Source organism: Pelophylax lessonae (genome assembly GCF_965119305.1).
Source record: "Pelophylax lessonae genome assembly, chromosome: 10".
NCBI lineage: Eukaryota > Metazoa > Chordata > Amphibia > Anura > Ranidae > Pelophylax > Pelophylax lessonae.
The window spans coordinates 37,609,388-37,628,711 of NC_138777.1; the positions used below are offsets into that span (position 1 = coordinate 37,609,388).

At 41.8% G+C, this 19,324-nt stretch overlaps 1 protein-coding gene across 4 annotated transcripts in view; it reads left to right on the top strand.

Annotated features, from left to right (window-relative positions):
* SHANK2 (SH3 and multiple ankyrin repeat domains 2) overlaps positions 1–19,324 on the top strand; it is a 976,209-nt gene that overhangs the window by 267,370 nt on the left and 689,515 nt on the right. For all 4 annotated transcript variants that reach the window (XM_082271109.1, XM_082271110.1, XM_082271111.1 and 1 more), the window contains exon 2: positions 8,313–8,541. In XM_082271109.1, coding sequence (XP_082127235.1) covers positions 8,338–8,541 — 204 coding nt within the window. In that variant the 5' untranslated portion in view covers positions 8,313–8,337. The remainder of the gene's footprint in view (positions 1–8,312; positions 8,542–19,324) is intronic.

The following is a 19,324-nucleotide window of genomic DNA, read 5'->3' on the forward strand; positions in this document are numbered from 1 at the left end:
AAGCATTTAAGTATGCATAATCAGCAACAAGATAAGTGGTTACATTTACTAGGACAGGCATTTAGGAAGTTCAAAAATACTCACCTTGATTGTTTGAGCGCAAAGAAAATAGAAAACCTGCCTAGGATTGGGCAATGAAGGAGCATTGGCACACTCACTGTCTTCCCTGATTAAGCTTCAAGTGTTAGGTGAACTACACACTGCAATGCAATAGAGCCGCACCTGACACAAGAAAAATATAGAGACTGCCACTGATAATCTCTTTCTGAAAATACTAATTACTTGGCTGTTAGCCCTTGTTAACACAGGCATTCTAAAGAGCACACCAATGTGTTGAGGCAAGATCATCCAGTGTCCAAGGCAATGATGCCAAATTATGCCCCCCCCTCTTCATTATATGCCAGTTGATGAGGAGGAGGGGGAGAGAGAGCTCGGCCTGCACCTCTCCCGAATGCAGGTCAGGGATTCGCACCCACATGGATGTCAAATTGGGAGCAGTGGCGGTGTTCATGCAACCACTGCATCCCAATTGACATGAATAAGACTAACTGCATGTGGATGCATGGAACAGCTGTGCATCCTGTACAGGCAAAAATACGGCCCTCTCACAGATATATGCGCCTGTACAAACAAAGCCTTATGCTTACCTACTGACATGTCAAACAATTTGCATATTTAAAAGAGGTCTGTAATGGCAGCCTTCAAATATCTCTCCGAACAAGTTTCCTTCAACTGGTTACCGACCGCCTGCCGCAGATGTACTGTGGCAGGTAGCCCTTCCAGGCAAATCGCCATACATGTACAGCGCTCGCTTTGTCGAGTCTAGGGGAAGCCGATGCCAGTGTCAGGTGGCTCCGACTGCTGCCTGACACCCGCAATCGTTCCCCTCTGAGAGAGAAGGACAGTCGGCTGTTGTAAACACAGCCGACCGTCCTCCTCCCTGGGATGATCATAGAGATCTATGTGATCCTGCTATATAGGATCACAGGTCTCTATGATCATTTCAGAAGCCATGCCCCCCCCCCCCACAGTTAGAATCACTCCCCTAGGCTCACGTTTATCCCCTTGATCACCAACAGGGTTAACCCTTTCCCTGCCAATGGCATTATTACAGTAACAGTGCATATTTTTAGCACTGATTACTGTAGTGATGTCACTGATACCCCCAAAAGTGTAAAAAATGTCGGTTAGGGGTCCAATCTGTCCGCTGCAATGTCGCAGTTCCGCAAAAAAAAGAAAAAAAACGCAGATCACTGCCATTGCTAGTAAAAAACAATAAAAATGACATAAATCTTTCCCGTAGTTAGTAGACGCAATAACTTTTCCGCAAACCAATCAAAATACGCTAATTTTTTTTACCAAGAATATGTAGCAGAAAACAAATTGGCCTAAAATGTTAAAAAATTTGGATTTTTACTTTTTTTTTTTATGGGAATGTCATATAGCAGAATGTGAAAAATATTTTTTTTTTTCAAAATTGTCGCTCTTTTTTTGTTTAAAGCGCAAAAAAAAATGAAAATAAAATCGCACATGTGATCAAATACCACCAAAAGAAATCTCTATTTGTGGGGAAAAAGGACGTAACTTTTGTTTGGGTACAGTGTCGCATGACCGCGCAATTGGCCGTTAAAATAACGCAGTGCCGAATCGCAAAATAGGGCCTGGTCAGGAAGGGGGTAAAATCTTCCGGGGCTGAAGTGGTTAAAGAACAGGCAGTGTTGACTTCTAACTCCGAAGTGAATTGGTATTGATATAGAGAACTATGGGTGCTATGCCACCAAAAATATGTCTGAAGTGTCTGACCCTGGGGTACAGGTAACAGAGATGGATGTTGCAGATTGTGCAGATATGAAGTATTTGTAATTTTACATAGCTTGAATTCCTCAGGTCCTTCAGTGAGTATACGTATGTACTAAATAAAGCTTTTATGAGTTTCTAGGAGTTTAGTGTTGTGCTCTTTGCAGCACGCTGGGAATGTAACCAACATACTTGTCTCTTTCATTACATGCTGTGTTTCCTATAAACAATCCTGTTTATAGTCAAAGTGGCCTGTGAGATGGATACATAGTTATACTTGGTGACAGCTGCTTGTTTTTAGCATCAGAAAAAGGACCAAATGTTGCAACCTTTTCAGTTACTGAGAAGTAACACCTTACTGGCTGAAACAGGGGCACATTGATATTGCTTTTTGTCACTTAAAACTTGCTTTTACTTTTTATTCAGGAAACACATTTTAGTTTAATAAAATTATCTTTCTCCCTTAATAGAACACGTTTTAATCAGAGTATAGCATCAAGTCAATTAAACTCCTGGGATTTTGCTCTGGTCACTTAAGTAGCAGAAGGGGTTGTTATTCAGTTTCAGCTGCTTTAGTGTTAATGCAATTAACAGGTGCACTAGATGGGCAACAATGAGATGATCTCCAAAACAGGAATGGTTTTACAAGTGGAGGCCGCTGACATTTTTTTCCCTACTCATCTTTTCTGACTGTTTTCACTAGTTTTGCATTTAGCTATGGTCAGTGTCACTAATGGTAGCATGAGGAAATACCTGGACCCTATAGAGGTTGCACAGGCAGTCCAACTCCTCCAGGATGGCCACATCAATACGTGCCATTGCCAGAAGGTTTGCTGTTTCTCCCAGCACAGTCTCAAGAGCATGGAGGAGGGTCCAGGAGACAGGCAGTTACTCTATGAGAGCTGGACAGGGCCATAGAAGTTCTTTAACCCATCAGCAGGACCGGTATCTGCTTCTTTGTGCAAGAAGGAACAAGAACTGGCGATGGAGAAATATGAAGAGAAATCTCTCTAGGAGGAAAAGAAAGGTGGATTTTTAATTTACAGTGCTGTCACCCCCATGGACTCAATGTAGAGTGGGATATCAATTTTTTCATCAATAATAAGTAAATTAGTTCATTATCATTGTATTTATTGAATTGAATATATATATTGTAATGGAAGGTATATGATCTTTATTCTCCTTGTGTCCTTTTCCATTTTTATTTTTACTTTTACTTATTTTTTTTTTTTTATTAGAAGTTGAATATACTCCTTTTTGAATATCCTTTTTTTTTTTTTTTTTTTTTTTTGTATATTAAGAAAAATAATTTTTTATCGATTAGTCCACAGAAGGAAATTCAGAAAAATATATTTGTATTATTCTCTAATATATATCTTGTTTATTTTGCGCGAAAAAATATGTTACGTAAAATATTATTTGACATAGTTTTTTATTTTTTGCAGAAGTGGACCTCGGTGGGGGTTACATTTTCTGGGAATTAATGTATCCTTTATTATATATTTTTTATGCTTCAATCTCCATTAAGTATGGATATTAGTTTCTTAATTTCCTCTAATAAAAGGAAGTCGTTTTATTTCTTCTCTAGGGGCTTTGTTGCAGGTCACACAGAGTTCTGGTTTCATATTTCCGCTATTTAAACCTTGGTGATGATGGCATGGGCTGAGCTCCAATCCCAGTTGACTCCTTTTGAGGGGAAACGCGTTGGATGGAGACAGCTGTGACGTCAGCATGCACAGACCGCACTGCAGGCAGCCGTGCCACCACCAGTACAGTGCTCAATCTCTCAGTCTGTAGATGTTTTCTTTTAAGCCCCGTACACACTTACCGATTGTCGGCCGTAAATATTCGGCCGACGACCGATCGGCCGATTGTAGGCTTGTTAGTATGATGCTTCTGACAGCCGACAGCGCACTTTCGGCCAAAAAGAATCTGTCGTGTAGGCATTAAAATTTTTGTTGGCCAACACCAGAACGGCCGATTGTTCGCCAGTCAGTACAGAATTCGGCCAACAATCAGCAGATTTGCAAGACTGGGCATGCTCACAGAAGAAAAAACACACGGAAAGTTAACCATCACATGACATCACTTCTGCAGTCGGCTGTTGTTGGCCGACAAAATTCGTGTGCAGTCTTTTGCAGTTTTCAACAGACACGACAGCCCTGGACAAAAGACGGCCGATCGTTCGACCGACGATCGGTACGTGTGTATGAGGCATTACATTAAACTATGTTTTTAAGAGATAATGTACTATCAGTCCTCCTTCTTTGCTTCACATACCTTTCCGTGACCTTGGAGACGTTGTCTGTTCGCAGTCCATGGATTGATCTCTTTACATATATGGTGGGATTGAAGGAAAAGTGGGGACGAAAGGGAATTGGAAAAACGGGGGAAAGAAAGGGGGAGTGGGACTTTAAATGAGACTTGTGCAAAGGAGTCTCCATCCCTAATATGATAAACAAAAAACAAAACATAAGGAACACATAGTGTACAAGAATAAAAACATGGGACTTTGTATGAGGTGTGGCCAGTGTACACATAATGATATAGTGGTAATACATATACAACTGCTGGTAAGCATAAAGAGGCATATGATTAATCATCACATGTTTATTGACATTTTCAATAGCACTTAACATCAGTATATTAAGTAAACAATTAATCAAAAGGGGATGTACACAATATACAAAGAAATAACATGGTATAATCATAAAAGATGATAAAAACAATAACAAAATAGACCAATAGACATAGGGTATAGATAAAGGAGGTAATTGGATGCATGTTGGATGTTAGCAATCAGTTGAATGGCCTCTTGGGCTCAACGCGTTTCGTGAAAGGAATTTCACTTCATCAGGAGCAGGCACATTTTGGTTTCTAAAAAATATGACATAATTGATATTGCATCCAATGAAAAGGTACACACAGAGAGGTTGATTATAGAAAATGACTTACAATGGGGTAATAACTGTCAAGGGGGCTAATGGCCACCCAGGAGTTCGTCCATGAAGGGAACTGAGGGGGCGAATGCTCCGCACAAGGCCAAAGCGCAGGATCCACAATTGGTACGTGGATTTCCATTGGGTCAAGTAGGGCTATATTAGAATATAAAAAAGGCAATGGGTATAAAGGGTAACATTATGATATAAAGGTCAAGTAAATAAGCCCATGACCAGAAATGGTGTAAAGGTAGAGTAAATGAGCCCAAGATCAAGAGTGCAAAAAAGGAAACGAGATCAGTGTAGCTGAGTATCAGAATGATCCAATGGGTGATGAGTAAGCAGTGGGCAGTATCTCACCCAAGATAAATATATCTTGGTGTGACAAAAAATAGTGCTGGAAGAACAAACAAGGAAAAAGATCTAGAGGTGACTAACAGTGAAGTGATGGTGGGAAGGATGAATCCCAGAGCAAGGGAGGTGAAAGGTGTAAACCGATAAGAGTGAAAAGAAGGGCATCTTATACAGACATATACTAGTAACCTTAGTGATATAGAGTAAAAAAGATATAATGCATGGAAATAAACCTACACCGATCTCTTTACAGTTTACACGCTCATTGACCCTATTGGGTCTGGTAAGCAGCCAATTCACTATTCTAGCACGGTGGTGATGCATGCAGCACTTTGAAAGATCAAAGATCTCAACATTCAAATCACATTTTTTTGGACTCTGTAGGATCTTTTGAAACTTTACTTTGTGCATTAGTTTGCACTCTATTGCATTTTAGATATATGTTGTCACATATTGATATTTTGATATTTGGATATACAGTATGTGTCATGAGTGTTTTTGCACTTTATACATACATGTATTTTTTCCTTTGTGAATTTTTACTTAATTTACAGCCGCGCACTTCACTTATACATTGAATCATTTGTATACACAGTCTCCCCGTTTTCAGGTGCTCCAATTGGACAAATATTTTGTTGTGAATCCTTTACTGGCAATGACTGCCTGAAGTCTGGAACCCATGGACATTACCAAAGACTGGGTTTCCCCCTTTCTGATGCTTTGTTTGGGTTGAGATCAGGTGATTGACTTGGCCATTGCAGAATATTCCACTTCTTTTCCTACAAAAGCTCCTTTGTTGCTTTTGCAGTGTGTTTTGGGCCATTGTCCATCTGCACTGTGAAGTGCCATCCAATCAACTTTGCTGAATTTGGCTGAATCTGGGCTGGCATTATATCTCTAAACAATGCAGAATTCATGCGGCTGCTTCTGTCTTCCGTCACATCATCAATAAACACCAATGACCCATTGACACTGGAAGCCATGCATGCCCATGCCATCCCACGGCCTCCACCATGTTTTACAGATGACGTTTATGCTTTGGATCATGAGCTGTTCCAAGCCTTCTCCACACTTTTTTCTTCCCGTCACTCTGGTACAGAATAATCTTAGTTTCATCCGTCCAAAGAATGCTTTTCCAGAACTGGTCTGGCTTTTTTAGATGTTTTTTTTTTTTTGCCAAAGTCTAATCTGGCTTTTCTACTCGTCAGGCTTATGAATGGTTTGCACCTTGCGGTGAACCCTCTGTATTTGCTCTCATGAAGTCTTCTCTTGATTGTAGACTCTGACAATGATACACCCACCTTCTGGAGAGTGTTCTTCACTTGTCTGGATGTTGTGAATGGGTTTTTCTTTACCATAGAGAGGATCCTGCAATCATTCACCACTGTTGTTCCATGGACATCCAGGCATTTTTATGTCGCTGAGCTCACCAGTGCATTCTTCTTTCCTCAGAATGTACCAAACTGTTGCATTGGAGTTGTAAAGTTAGAAGGTGTTTAATCTTACTGCATTTTTACCTTCTGTGTGTAGCAGCCTTCCCAGCACCCCTAATACTCACCTGAACCTGATCTCTGTTCAGCAATGTCTACGAGTCCCTCAGCTGTCCGGGACTCTCCCTCCTGATTGGCTGAGACACAGCAGCGACGCGTCATTGACTCCTGCAGCTATCAATCAAAGTCAGTCAGCCAATCGGGGGAGAGAGGGGGTGGGGCCAAACAGCAGCTCCATGTCTGAATGGACAGATGGAGTGGCAGCTCGGCTCGGGTGCCCCTATAGCAAGCTGCTTGCTGTGGAGGCACTTGATGGGAGGGAGGGGCCAGGAGCTGCAAAGAGGGACCCTAGAAGAGGAGAACATGGGCTGCTCTGTGCAAATCCACTGCAACAGAGCAGGTAAGTTTAACATGTTTGCTGTTTTTTTAAAAAAAAAAAAACGAGACTTTACAATCACTTTAGGAGATATAATTCCTAAACGCTTTTTCCGATAACTATAGCTTGAATAAGTGTTGGTAAATACCTGGAAAAAACTAAAATTGTGCCTGGGTCCAATTATATATGGACCTAACACATATATATATACACACACATATAAATATATATTATTTCTTTTTTTTTTTTTTTTTTTACATGGTATATGTATTTTGATTGGGTCTCAGAAGCATATACCCTCATTGGCTTTGTGTTCCCAGCTGTGTCTCATTTAATTTATTTATAATGTGTATTTAATAGGTTCACACATACAAAATCAATGGTTCAGCATTGATTCCTCTTTAAAAAGGATCATTGCGAGATAATTACAACAGCAGCTATTATCTTCATATTGGGTTTTGGGGGGAGAGGGATAGGGTTATGGCCCCTGTTTCTTTTTTAACGCTATGTCCCCAGTGAAGGGATTGACCTTCACTTCCTGTCTCTTTCAACAGGTGTCAGAACAGGAAGTGCAGAAAAATCTCCCCAACAGGTATACAGACAGCACTTTAAACCCAAAGAAGATTCTAAAGCCCCGTACACACGCAACAATTATCGGCCGACCGATCGTCCGTCTTTTGTCCAGAGTTGTGTTTTGTTGGTTGGAATGTGCCTAGACTGCACACAAATTTTCTCGCCCAACAAAATTCTACTTCAGAAGTGATGTCATGTGTTGGTTTGCTTTCTTTGTGTTCTTTCTTCACTGAGCATGCCCGGACTTGCTCATCAGATTTTACCCTGTCGAAATCTGTACTGACTGCACGAAAATCGGCCGTTATGTTGACGGCCAACAAACATTTTATAGTCTGCACACCAGATTTTTTTCGGCCGAAAAGTCGGAGTTGGTTGTCGGAAGCATCATACTAACAAGCCAAAAATCGGCAGATCGGTCGTTGGACGTAAATTCCCTGCCAATTTTCGATGCGTGTGTACGGGGCTTAAGGCTTTGTTTATACGAGTGTATCACAGCATTTACCCGTACGGGGATACACAGGTGTGCTGTGTAGCAGGGCAGTTTGGAGCCACCTTAAAGCTTAACTCCAGCTAACACATTTTAGGCAATTACAGACCCTTTTTTTTTTTCTTTCATAAAAATTACTGTTTTAATGCCCCTCTGGAAGTGATATGCAGTTTCATGTTCATTATATACCCAATACTATCATGAAAGGTAACCACTCTTTTTAGTTAGCCACTGACCAAAAATATTGTATTTTGCTCTCAGTAACCATTTAATCTTCATATTTTGTCTCTCTGCAGCTCTTTATGGTGAAATCCGCAGAACATGCCGCGTAGTCCCACTTCCAGTGAAGATGAGATGGCGCAGAGCTTTTCAGACTATTCAATGGAGTCCGAATCTGACAGCTCAAAGGAGGAGACCATCTATGACACCATCAGGGCAACAGCCGAACGTCCAACCAGCAGGCTGGAGGATATTCAGACCAACACCATGGTCATCAGGATTGTAATCCCAGACCTGCAGCAAACAGTGAGTACTAAGTCAGGAGAAGACTCCAATCTTATTTTATAATCTCCAAATGACAGAAGTTGTATATTGATTCCTGCAAATTCTTTGGCAGCTCAAAACATGGTGTATCTATGTTCACCCTAAAGATCAGTCATATTCATAGTTATACCCAATCATTATTTGGTGACCGGAGCCACATTAAAGGGGGCTAATCTACAAACAAAACTTTGCAAACAAAATTGGAGCAAAGGCTGCTTGTTATTACTTCATCAAAAGATATTTTGACTTTCTGGACAATTGTATTGACTTAAAGAGAATTTTCATGTTGTAGGAAAAAAATTATAAAGCGGCAACTATTTTTATTAAAAGAATACTTACCTATCCAAGGATCCAGCGTCATCCTCAGCCGGGCTGGTTCTTCACCTGTCTGGTCCCTGGCACTGGCATGTTTATTAGGGGAAGCTGGCTATGACCCCTTGCACTCCAACAACCCCCCCCCAACACACACACACCCCACCCCCTCCAAAAAAAAATAAAAACAATTGTCCACATGTGATTGAGGAGGTGGAAAAGCAGAACTTCCCCTTTCGGGTGATATTCTTGTTCTGATGTCCATATACATTTAAACCAATGGATTTTTTAAGTCTTGACAATTTTCATTTAACAAATAATAAGAAAATACATAAGTAACTTTCCATGAAAATTACATGCCAAATTGATCAGTAGATTTACAAATATAGGTAGCTGAAATTAAATCTTGACTTTCCCTGTAAAGACCGACTTTGCTTTCCTTTTGGTATAAGAGGCAACCAATCCCTTTAAATGTTTGAGAGCTTTCTTTGATGGGTGTGCGGGAATAGGTCCAAGCTTATGATAAACTGCCTATATCTCTGTGTTTACCGATTGCTCTGACGTGGTTTTTACAGTGGGTAAGGATTTTTTTTTTATGGTTGCTCATGTTGAATTATCCAGGTTTTTGAAAGATTTACTTTAAAGTGACTTATGTTACTGTAAAATATAGAATATCTCTAATATTCTAATCTCTTTAGGCGTTTCGATTTGATTAGCATTGATAGCCAGACTGACTTTAAAAACAAAGTGTGAGTTTATTCAAACACACTTGACATCAACAATACAATGTAAAAGGTATAACAGTTCAGTTCAGTGTAGGTCAAAAATATGAAGAATAAAAACAATAATTCATGGAAAAATGTGTTCAGTTTGAAGACATGGCTGTATAGACATGTGTGATCCTCAGTGTCGTCCTTCAGTGTCAAATGTCTAGTTAGAAGCAGGAAATGACGTTGCTAGGTTTCAGAGAGCAAAACACCTGCTTAGGTTGTCAAAAAGGACTATCAATAGATTTGTGTGGAGCAGAAGTAATGTGTGTGATCTTCCTTGGTCTGAGTGTCTGTGTGCTCTAGTCCCCTAGTCTGTGTGTGAGTGTCCTCCCGAGGTCCGAATCGCCTGGCAATTTATCTTACATGTATACGTCATGAACTTCCAATACTCCAAGCCTTGTATGGCATCCATAACTTCTGCTAACGTCAGTTATTCTATACAAGAGGAGGTACTAAGCCCATAAAGTCATAATTCCTAATATGTATATGACCAAAAAGCTGATTAGTCTTGAACTACTTTGATTGACAAGCCCACATGTAACACCCTATTCTTGTAACGTCTAGTGTGGCTGATGTCATGTTAAATAACCATCATTTATTTTACACAAAAGTAACACATATATAACCAACTTATACGACTTGTATAACATTAAGTAAATACAAATACGATTAATTATGACTGGGATTACTTTAATCCTAACATTATTTAAACTGATATATGCTATTCCTAGTATTACACATGGATCCTATTCTTGACTTCCATGACATACTATCCCACAGATACCTTATATGTCATCTTCCAACTAGCTACATACTCCAGAATTATCTGACATTTTACTGTCTCAGCTCAGATGAAGAACTCCATTGTTAATCACTGGATCAAGGTCATTCACACATATAATACTATGATTAATCATAAAATCACATATATTTTGCAAGCTTGCTGTGAATATAATATAATTCCAATAAGTGCCGAATTATGAATTTGGAATAAATATTTAACAGTTACCCTCATGCCCTCCTGTTTAACAGTACCTGTGCACAGAGGCTACTGTAAACTCTTTTTGCTCTTGTGCTCTCTCCTTCTCCTGTCACAGCCCTCTAACTGTAGATCAGGGGGTATTGAATTAAAATTCACAGAGGTCCAGTCATTGAAGTTTACTTCCAGCAGGGGTTCGAATCGTATGTTTGATTCTTAATGGCACCTTGAAGCATTGGCAAATGCTGCACGCTTTCGTAAACGCCAAACCAGCTTGGTGCAGCCCAATTTAAAAGGGTCAGGGACTACTTTTTGTATGTTTCTGCATGTAAGACAGCCCATTGAAATGAATGGGCTGCCTACATGCATAACACAGGTAGCGATGTTATAAACGTAGCCTCAGATCCTTAACATGACAATCCTCAGTCCCCCCTGCACATCACAACCTCCCCTTCACATTACTGTCCTCAGCCCCCCTTCATATCACTTCCTCCCCTCATATCTTTGTTGTCAACCCCCCTCCCTTTACAGTCATATCCTTATGCCCCTTTTTATCACCCCCCCCTCCTTCACATTTCTGTCCTCAGCCCCTCTTCGCATTCCTGTCCTTAGCCCCCTTTTTATCACCTCCCTTCTGCCACATTCTTGTCCTCACCTCCCCACCCCTTTACATTCCTGTCCTCACCCCCACTAACCCTTTACATTCCTGTCCCCCACTACCCCTTTACATTCCTGTCCTCACCCCCACCACCCCTTTACATTCCTGTCCTCAGCTCCCCCCCCCCCCCCATCTTCAGATTCCTGTCCTCGGCCACCAATCACAGCACTCACAGCAGTCTAGAGCGGAGATTGCCAGCAGGACAGCTCTTCATGGACGGCGGGAGGCATGAGGCTGACATCAGAAGCAGGACAGCTCTGGAAGGAGGGCGGGATCTGCACACATTTTCCAGATAACCTGCTTGTGATTGGTTGCTAGCAACCAATCACATGCTCGTTAACTTGAAGTCCCGCCCTCCATCGGGAGCTGTACTGCCTCCGATATCAGCCTCATGCCTCCTGCCATCCATGCAGGGGTTGATCAGGATGGCTGTGCGGGCTCCTAAATGGCAGGACTGCGACCGGTCCGAATGGAACAGTGACTCGGGCTGGATGCAGACTGCGGGCTGCCATTTAGTGATGCCTGCTATAGATAGTGGATTAGAAACTCTGTGTAAAAACTTTACTTTCAGAAAGTTTGTCTATCTTCATTCTGAGTAGAATGACATGACGGTTTGCCTGAGGTGTTGCTTTTTTTGTTTTGGCTGAGTATTTAAATAAGATGCAAAATAAACTGCATATTTATTGTAGAGATTAAGAGGCCTATTTTTAGGGAAATATTTTTTAGATATCTACCAAATAGTATGGGTGAGCAAAGTGCATACACATAAGTGCATTCTATATTAGTGCTGTGAGACATGTACAGAGACCTGTAACCTAAAGCGGAACTAAAGAGGTGAATACTCACCTTTCCAAGGGTCCAGGATCTTCTTCTGTGTGTCAGTCTTCTGCAATCTTCCATCACCAGTGCAGGATAAAATCACTCCTGCGCATGCGCAGGAGGTCGTCATTCCAGCACACAGAGACTGGCCGGTGCTGTAAGCTAAGGTGCACATGCACAGCTAGGTTTACAGTGCCAGAGAAGACAGCGGGCAGGCAGAGAGGGACATTTAATTGCAAAAAAAAGACATTGCGAGTCTCTTTGGCATTAAAAGACTGCCTGCTCTTGTTTGTTACAGCGGTAAGCTGGCTATACATGGATCGAAATTTAACTGGTTTAGCAGGAACCGGACAAATATTGATCCATGTATGGCCATTCCGGTCCATGAGAAGGCGATCTGTCGTTTGACATTTTATGAACAATCCTGCTGGGAAATTTTGCTTTGATCAATCAACTTCAGCACCGATTAGTGTATTCTGATGGTGGGGGAGTTCTGCTGTCAGAAAAAAAAGACTACAGCGGAGAATTTCCCCATCCACCTCAAATATGTGTGAGCGAGCACGCATGAATGCCCCCATAGCAAGGGGCTTGTTATGGGGGCACTCAGCAGGAGGGAGAGCCCTAGAGCGTCAGCACGGAACCCGAGAAGAGGAGGATCTGGGCCGCTCTGTACAAAACCATTACACAGAGTAGGAAAGTGCAACATGTTTGGTTTTTTTATTTGTTTTTTAATTCCTTTAGTATGACTTTTAGCCAGTCTGCTAGTTTGGAGCGGAGAGGGGGAGAAGAAGGAAGGAACAGGGGAATCCTTTGCCATTTCAGGCTCTGGGGCTGTGTGTTTCTATTTATTTATTTCTTCTATTTACTTACTACATACTTACTATATAGCGCTGTAAATTTACACAATGCCTTTTTGGCTGAGAGAGCCATAAACACCACATATTTTCAAATGTAATTCCGTGAAAGCCATACACTATATTTCAGGGTCGGGAACCTTTATTTAATATTCATATTCATGGGCCGCAGCTATACAGTGAGTAGATGGAGCCGTGTGAAAGTGCCTGGAGTCCAGTCGGGAAGAGAGCAGAGCAGGCAGGTATGCAATGAGGCCGGAGTGGTGAAGCGCCTGCAGGCATGCGAGTGATGGAGGGGAGTATAGGCCCTGAGAAAATCTCCTTGGCACCAGGCACAGCTACGTGGATGGCGCTGGATTGAGTGGTAGACGCAGCAGAGCTCTGGGACTACACGTCCAGCGCGGCTCACGTCTGGACACACCCCCCCCTTTATTAACCACTTGCCGACCGCCGCACGACTATTTACGTCGGCAGTCAGTCCCTCAAAGGCAGAGGGCTACGTTGTTAGCCTGTGAGGGTCTAGGGAGCGAGCGCGCGCCGCGTGGTCACAGACCACCCCGCGCGCGTGCCCGGCGGACCCGATGTCCGCCGGTCACTCGCGATCGTCTGGTGGAGAGGGAGAAAGGCAGGCGGCTAATGTAAACAAGCCGACTGTCATTCTCCCCTGTGTAGGAATAGTGATCATACGGTTCTACTATGTAGGACAGTTGATCACTGTTCCTACACCTCAAGCCACAGCCAATCACAGTTAGAATCACGCCCCTAGGGACACACATAACCCCTCCCTCTCAAAAAAGTTAACCCCTTCACTACCAGTGTCATTTTACAGTAACAGTGCATATGTATAGCACTGATTACTGTAGAAATGTCACTGGTAACCCCAAAAGTGTCAAAAATGTCAGTCAAGGGTCCGATCTGTCCGCCGCAATGTCGCAGTCCCGCAAAAAAAATCGAAGATCGCCACCATTACGCGTTAAAAAAAAAAACAACAAAAATGACAAAAATCTTTCCCTTTGTTAGTAAACGCAATAACTTTTGCGCAAACCAATCAAAATACGCTTTTTGCGATTTTTTTTTTTTCCAAACATATGGTAAAAAAAAAAATTGGCCCAAAATGTTAAAAAATTTTGATTTTTACTTTTTTTTGGGGGGAATTTCATATAAACAAATGTGAAAAATATTGTTATTTTTGCAAAATTGAGGCTGTTTTTTTGTTTATAGCGCAAAAAGTAAAAATTGCACAGGTGATCAAATACCACCAAAAGAAAGCTCTATTTGTGGGGAAAAAAGGACGTCAAATTTGTTTAGGTACAGCGTCGCACGACCGCGCAATTGTCCGTTCACGCAGTGCCGAATCGCAAAATAGGCCCTGGTCAGGAAGGGGGTAAAATCTTCCGGGGCTTAAGTGGTTAAAGATTTGTCTGCAAGCCAGATGCAGCCATCAAAAGAGCCACAGGTTCCCTACCCCTGCTTTACATATATATTGTACATTCACATCAGCCCCTGCCTTCAAGGAGCTTACAATCTGAGGTCCCTAACTCCCATTCATACATACATATACTATCGCCAGTTTGGACCTAAGGTGGATTCCTGAAACAGGGAGAAGGAACATAGATGGGTGAAATATAACTTGATTGAGGGGTCACTTAGGGCAACCTCAGTTTATTTTTAAGCCCCAATTTACACAGAAAATCCTGAAGCAGACCGTTCAGTTTCTCCCAACACTTGACTCCAATATTGGACCCTGTTTCGATGACTTTTCAGCTCGAACTGACTCGCATGTAATAGTAAATATTGCATAATTTGCTTGCATGCAGTGATTTACCCGTAGTCACACAGCAGAAAGAAGAAGGAGGCGGCATTGTTCAGCCTACAGGACACAATCACAATGTGTTTAGACAGATTTCCACTTCTAAAGTCTAATAACACAAATTGGGTTATAAAGGGAAGTGTAGGACAGAGCTACCGGCAAATTGCATTTCTTTTTTCAGTGAGGGGGAGGTAATTCTCTGTTGACACATAACAAAAATAACATGTTTGTGGATCTTTTTTTAAATTAATCATATAATTGTAGTTTCAGCAGTGATCGGATTGTTTAATCTGCAGGATCAGAATCTAAAAATAAATGGATTTTCTTTAACCACTTAAGGACCAAGCCCATTTTTGACACATTTTTGTTCACAAGTTAAAATCAGTATTTCTTGCTAGAAAACTACATAGAACCCCCAAACATTATATATATATATATATATATATATATATATATATATATTTTTTTTTTTTTTTTTTAGCAAAGACACTGGAGAATAAAATGGCAGTCATTGCAATATTTTTTGTCACGCGGTATTTGCACAGCGGTCTTTCAAACGCCTTTTTATTTTTTTTAAAAATTGCGAAAACTTACATTTCACTGCATTTAAAAAAAACTAAACCGTAAAGTTAGCCCATTTTTTTGTATATTGTGAAAGATGATGTCACGTCGAAATAGATACCCAACATGTTACGGTTTAAAATTGCGCACACCTGCGGAATAGCGACAAACTTCGGTCAATAAAAATCTCCATAGGCGACGTTTTAAATTTGTTTAACGGTTACCAGTTTAGAGTTAGAGAGTAGTTTTTTAAATTATTGCTCTTGCTCTGGTGATCGCAGCAATACCTCACATGTGTGGTTTGAACAGCGATTTAATTTGCGGGCGCGACTTCCTTATGCGTTATTTTTCATCGGCGAGCTTACGGCGATGGGGGTGGCTAAAATTCTTTTTCCCTATTTATTTATTTTTTTTTTTTTCAATTTTACCACAGGTTTAAAAAAAAAAAAATGCTGTCACAAGCAATGTAAACATCCCTTGTTACAGTAATAGGCAGTGACAGGTACTCTTTATGGAGGGATCGGGAGTCTAAAAACCCTAGACCCCTTCACTACACTTCCATGTATTCAAAACGCCAAAAACTGCATTTTTGAATACACTCACTTTTTAAATTTGGTGCCTTTAGCAGCCGAGTAACCCGGACGTGACGTCATGGACGCCGCCTCCGGGTTACGTCATCGGAGACCCGATCGAAGCCGCATCGGGCATAATGATAAAAAATAGGAAATGTTGATTGCAGGCATTTAGTTCTGCTGAGCCCTGCTCTGTCTGGCTAGAAAGGATCATGGGTAAATGGTAAAAACTTAGTTCACAAAAGGCATTTTTCACAGTTAAATAGCAAAAAAAAATAAAAAAATAAATAAAAAATTTCATGACTTACCGTAAAGGAGTTGAAAAGTCAGAAGTTTTTTTTTATCTTAATGCATTCTATGCATTAAGATTAAAAAAAACCTTCTGTGTGCGGCAGTCCCCCTCCGCTCCCCTAACACTTACCTGAGGTCCCTCTCTATCCAGCGATGTCCATGCGTGTCTCAGCTGTCCGAGATTCTCCTTTCTGATTGGCTGGCACACAGCAGCGGCGCAATTGGCTACCATTGTTGTCAATCAAAGTCAGCAAGCCAATCAGGAGAGAGAGGGTTGGGGCCGGTTTGGGGCCTCATGTCTGAATGGACACAGGGAGCTGTGACTCGGATCGGGTGCCCCCATAGCAAAGAAGAAGAGGATTGGGGCTCCTCTGTGCAAATCCACTTTAACAGAGCAGGTAAGTATAACATGCTTGTTATTTTTATAGGGAAAAAAAGTAGACTTTACAATCTCTTTAAGTTTCACACTCTTCAACCCTTTTGAACTGCCTTGAATCTAGATACTAATCAGAGCATTTGCACCCTAGCCCTCCCCTCATTCTCCCAGCTGACAATAGTCAGATCTGTCAAGTTTCAGAGGCAATTGAGGAATGCAATAAATGCCTGTGATACCTATTTCATGTCCACTGGCCTTTTTTTTTCCCTCAGAGGACAGGTCCAGGAATTCCCTTTTCTGACTCATCCCTGGTCTCCGCCCCCTACCCACCTCGGAGCAACATCACTAGTAGAATTTTCTAGTGCTATGCAATTTTTATGGAATTTGTTATTGATAACTGGAAAGGTAGTAAAATAGATCCTTTACTGTCAGCAATAATGAACCCCCAGCAACATCAAACCCCGCCAGCAACAATACCCCCCCCCCTTTCAGAATGAATAGGCACCCCTCTCCCCACCAACAGCAGGTCCTACTCATAACAATAGACCCCCCCCCAAGCAACAATGGACCCCCTGTAACAAAATACCGCCCCAGAAACAATAGACCCCCAGCAGCAACAACAGATCCCCCAGCAGGCAACATCAACAGACCCTCCAGCAGTCAGTATCAATAAACCCTCCAGTAGCCAGCATCATTAGATCTCTCCCTTAACAGGGAGGACGTGACGTCATAATATCGCGCCTGGCCACCGAAGGTAAAAGCACCAGAGGGCAGCGGGAGGGGATGTCCCCTCCCACCACCTGTAAAAACAATCAAGCGGCTGAACAGCCTTTTATGATTGTTTTTGCTGTGCAGGGAATCGCCGTCAGAAACAGAATATATCTGAATGATGCCTGTAACTGCACCCATCATTGAGATATCCTCACTCACAGTCCACTACGTCATATGATTATATTAGTGGTTAAAGTGGAACTTTAGTCTTGATAGATTACTTCAGGCTGGCCCATTTTGCAGATATAACTATGAAAAGCATTACAATTAAATTTACTGTTTAAATCCAGCATAGTGCTGTCCCACTCTGCTCTGCACATGCCCAGTTGCTTTCTATTCTCAGCACTGTACCTAAAATCAGAGCCACTAGAGGCCGATCAGCTGACAGATTTAAGATTTACTGTTGTTGAAGGGGGAAGAAAGCAACAGCAATAACACAGACTGCATGGAGGGAGAAAAAAAAGGATGCGGGACAGGGTGACACGATGAACTCTGCAGACACAAGGAAGTGACTGCTCTGGGCTTCAACAAAACGGTTTCCTCCAGCAAGAAGTAAAAAGGAACAATGCTAGAGGCAATTTACAGCACACACTAATTTTGGTAGCATAATTATTAATGTGGAAAGTGTGTTTTTTTTTTTTTATCAAAGAACATTAATTGTTATCAAAATGTTAATGGTAATGTTCCACTTTAATTAAACCTTTACAGGTAACGCATTTAAAAATAAATGTTTTATGCAAATATTTATCCTGAATGACCTATTCATTTAAAGTGGTATTCAACAAACCCATCCTCGTGCTTTGCTTTTTTTTTTGTTTTTTTTTTTTTTTTTTTACCTTACTTGAGGTGTTGCATTCTCTTTAAAACACATACTTGTCCACACAGAAAATCCAGAATTGCCTGCTGTAATCTGCTGTAATACAGCGAAACTTACACAGCCATCTTGGTCCCATTAGGTGGCTGCTTCTTCAGGGTTCAAGCGGCCAGCTACAGTGCCCAAGAAAGAGAAAAGATATACCTGTGCTCAAATTCCAATAGCTGGTACATGTATTTAAACTAGGGATCGACCGATTATGGGCAAAGCCGATATAGTGAGGGCCGATATGCACTTTCCCCGATATATCGGAATCGGCCCCGGAGGTTACTGATATTGCCGATATTTCGGTAAGTGCTTGTACCGGAGTAATGCCTGCAGCTAGAGGCATCACCCCGGTACCGGCTTCCATAGCTGACGGTCGGCTGTCTTGTAATGACAACCGATGCAGCTGAGAAGGCGCTCAGCTGTCATTACAAGGAGCGGTAGGGGACATTCCCCTCCCCGCCGCTTTCCGCAGCTTGCCCTGGTCTCCCGTCCCACGGGAGACCCCAGCAACCAGCCTGCATGGCCGCCAAAGACCTGATCAAAGCCGCATTCGGCTCTGATCAGGTCTCCATGCATAAACCCAGAAATGATGTCATGACATCACTTCCAGGTACTGGCGCCAAAATTACAGCATTCAAAATAGCCAGGCATTTTTAATGCTTTTAAGTGCAGAGGAGGGGTTTGGGGTCTTTTAGACCCCCAGATCCCTCCACAAGAGTACCTGTCAAGTAAAAAAAAAAAAAGAAATACACTTTTTAAATGTACGAAAATGTCGGCCCAAACCGGCCGATACCGATACGCGATGACCAAAATATCGGTATTGGCAATGAAAAAACTATATCGGTCGATCACTAATTTAAACTATCAGGTGCTAAAGGGTTGTGACTACATATTAACACTACAAATTCTGGATGGACCCTCTGCACACCCTTTCCAACAAACAATGTAATGAAAAACAATATGGCATAGTTTGTTGAGAAGGGTGTATAGCAGTGAGCAGAGGGTCCATCCAGAATTTGCAGCTACTATATCTGGCATAAACCCCCCCCCCCCCAACTGCTCGGTGTACTGATGCTACAATTTCCTGGAAGATGTGATGCAAGTATCCCAGGAGGCTGCAAGAGGCATCA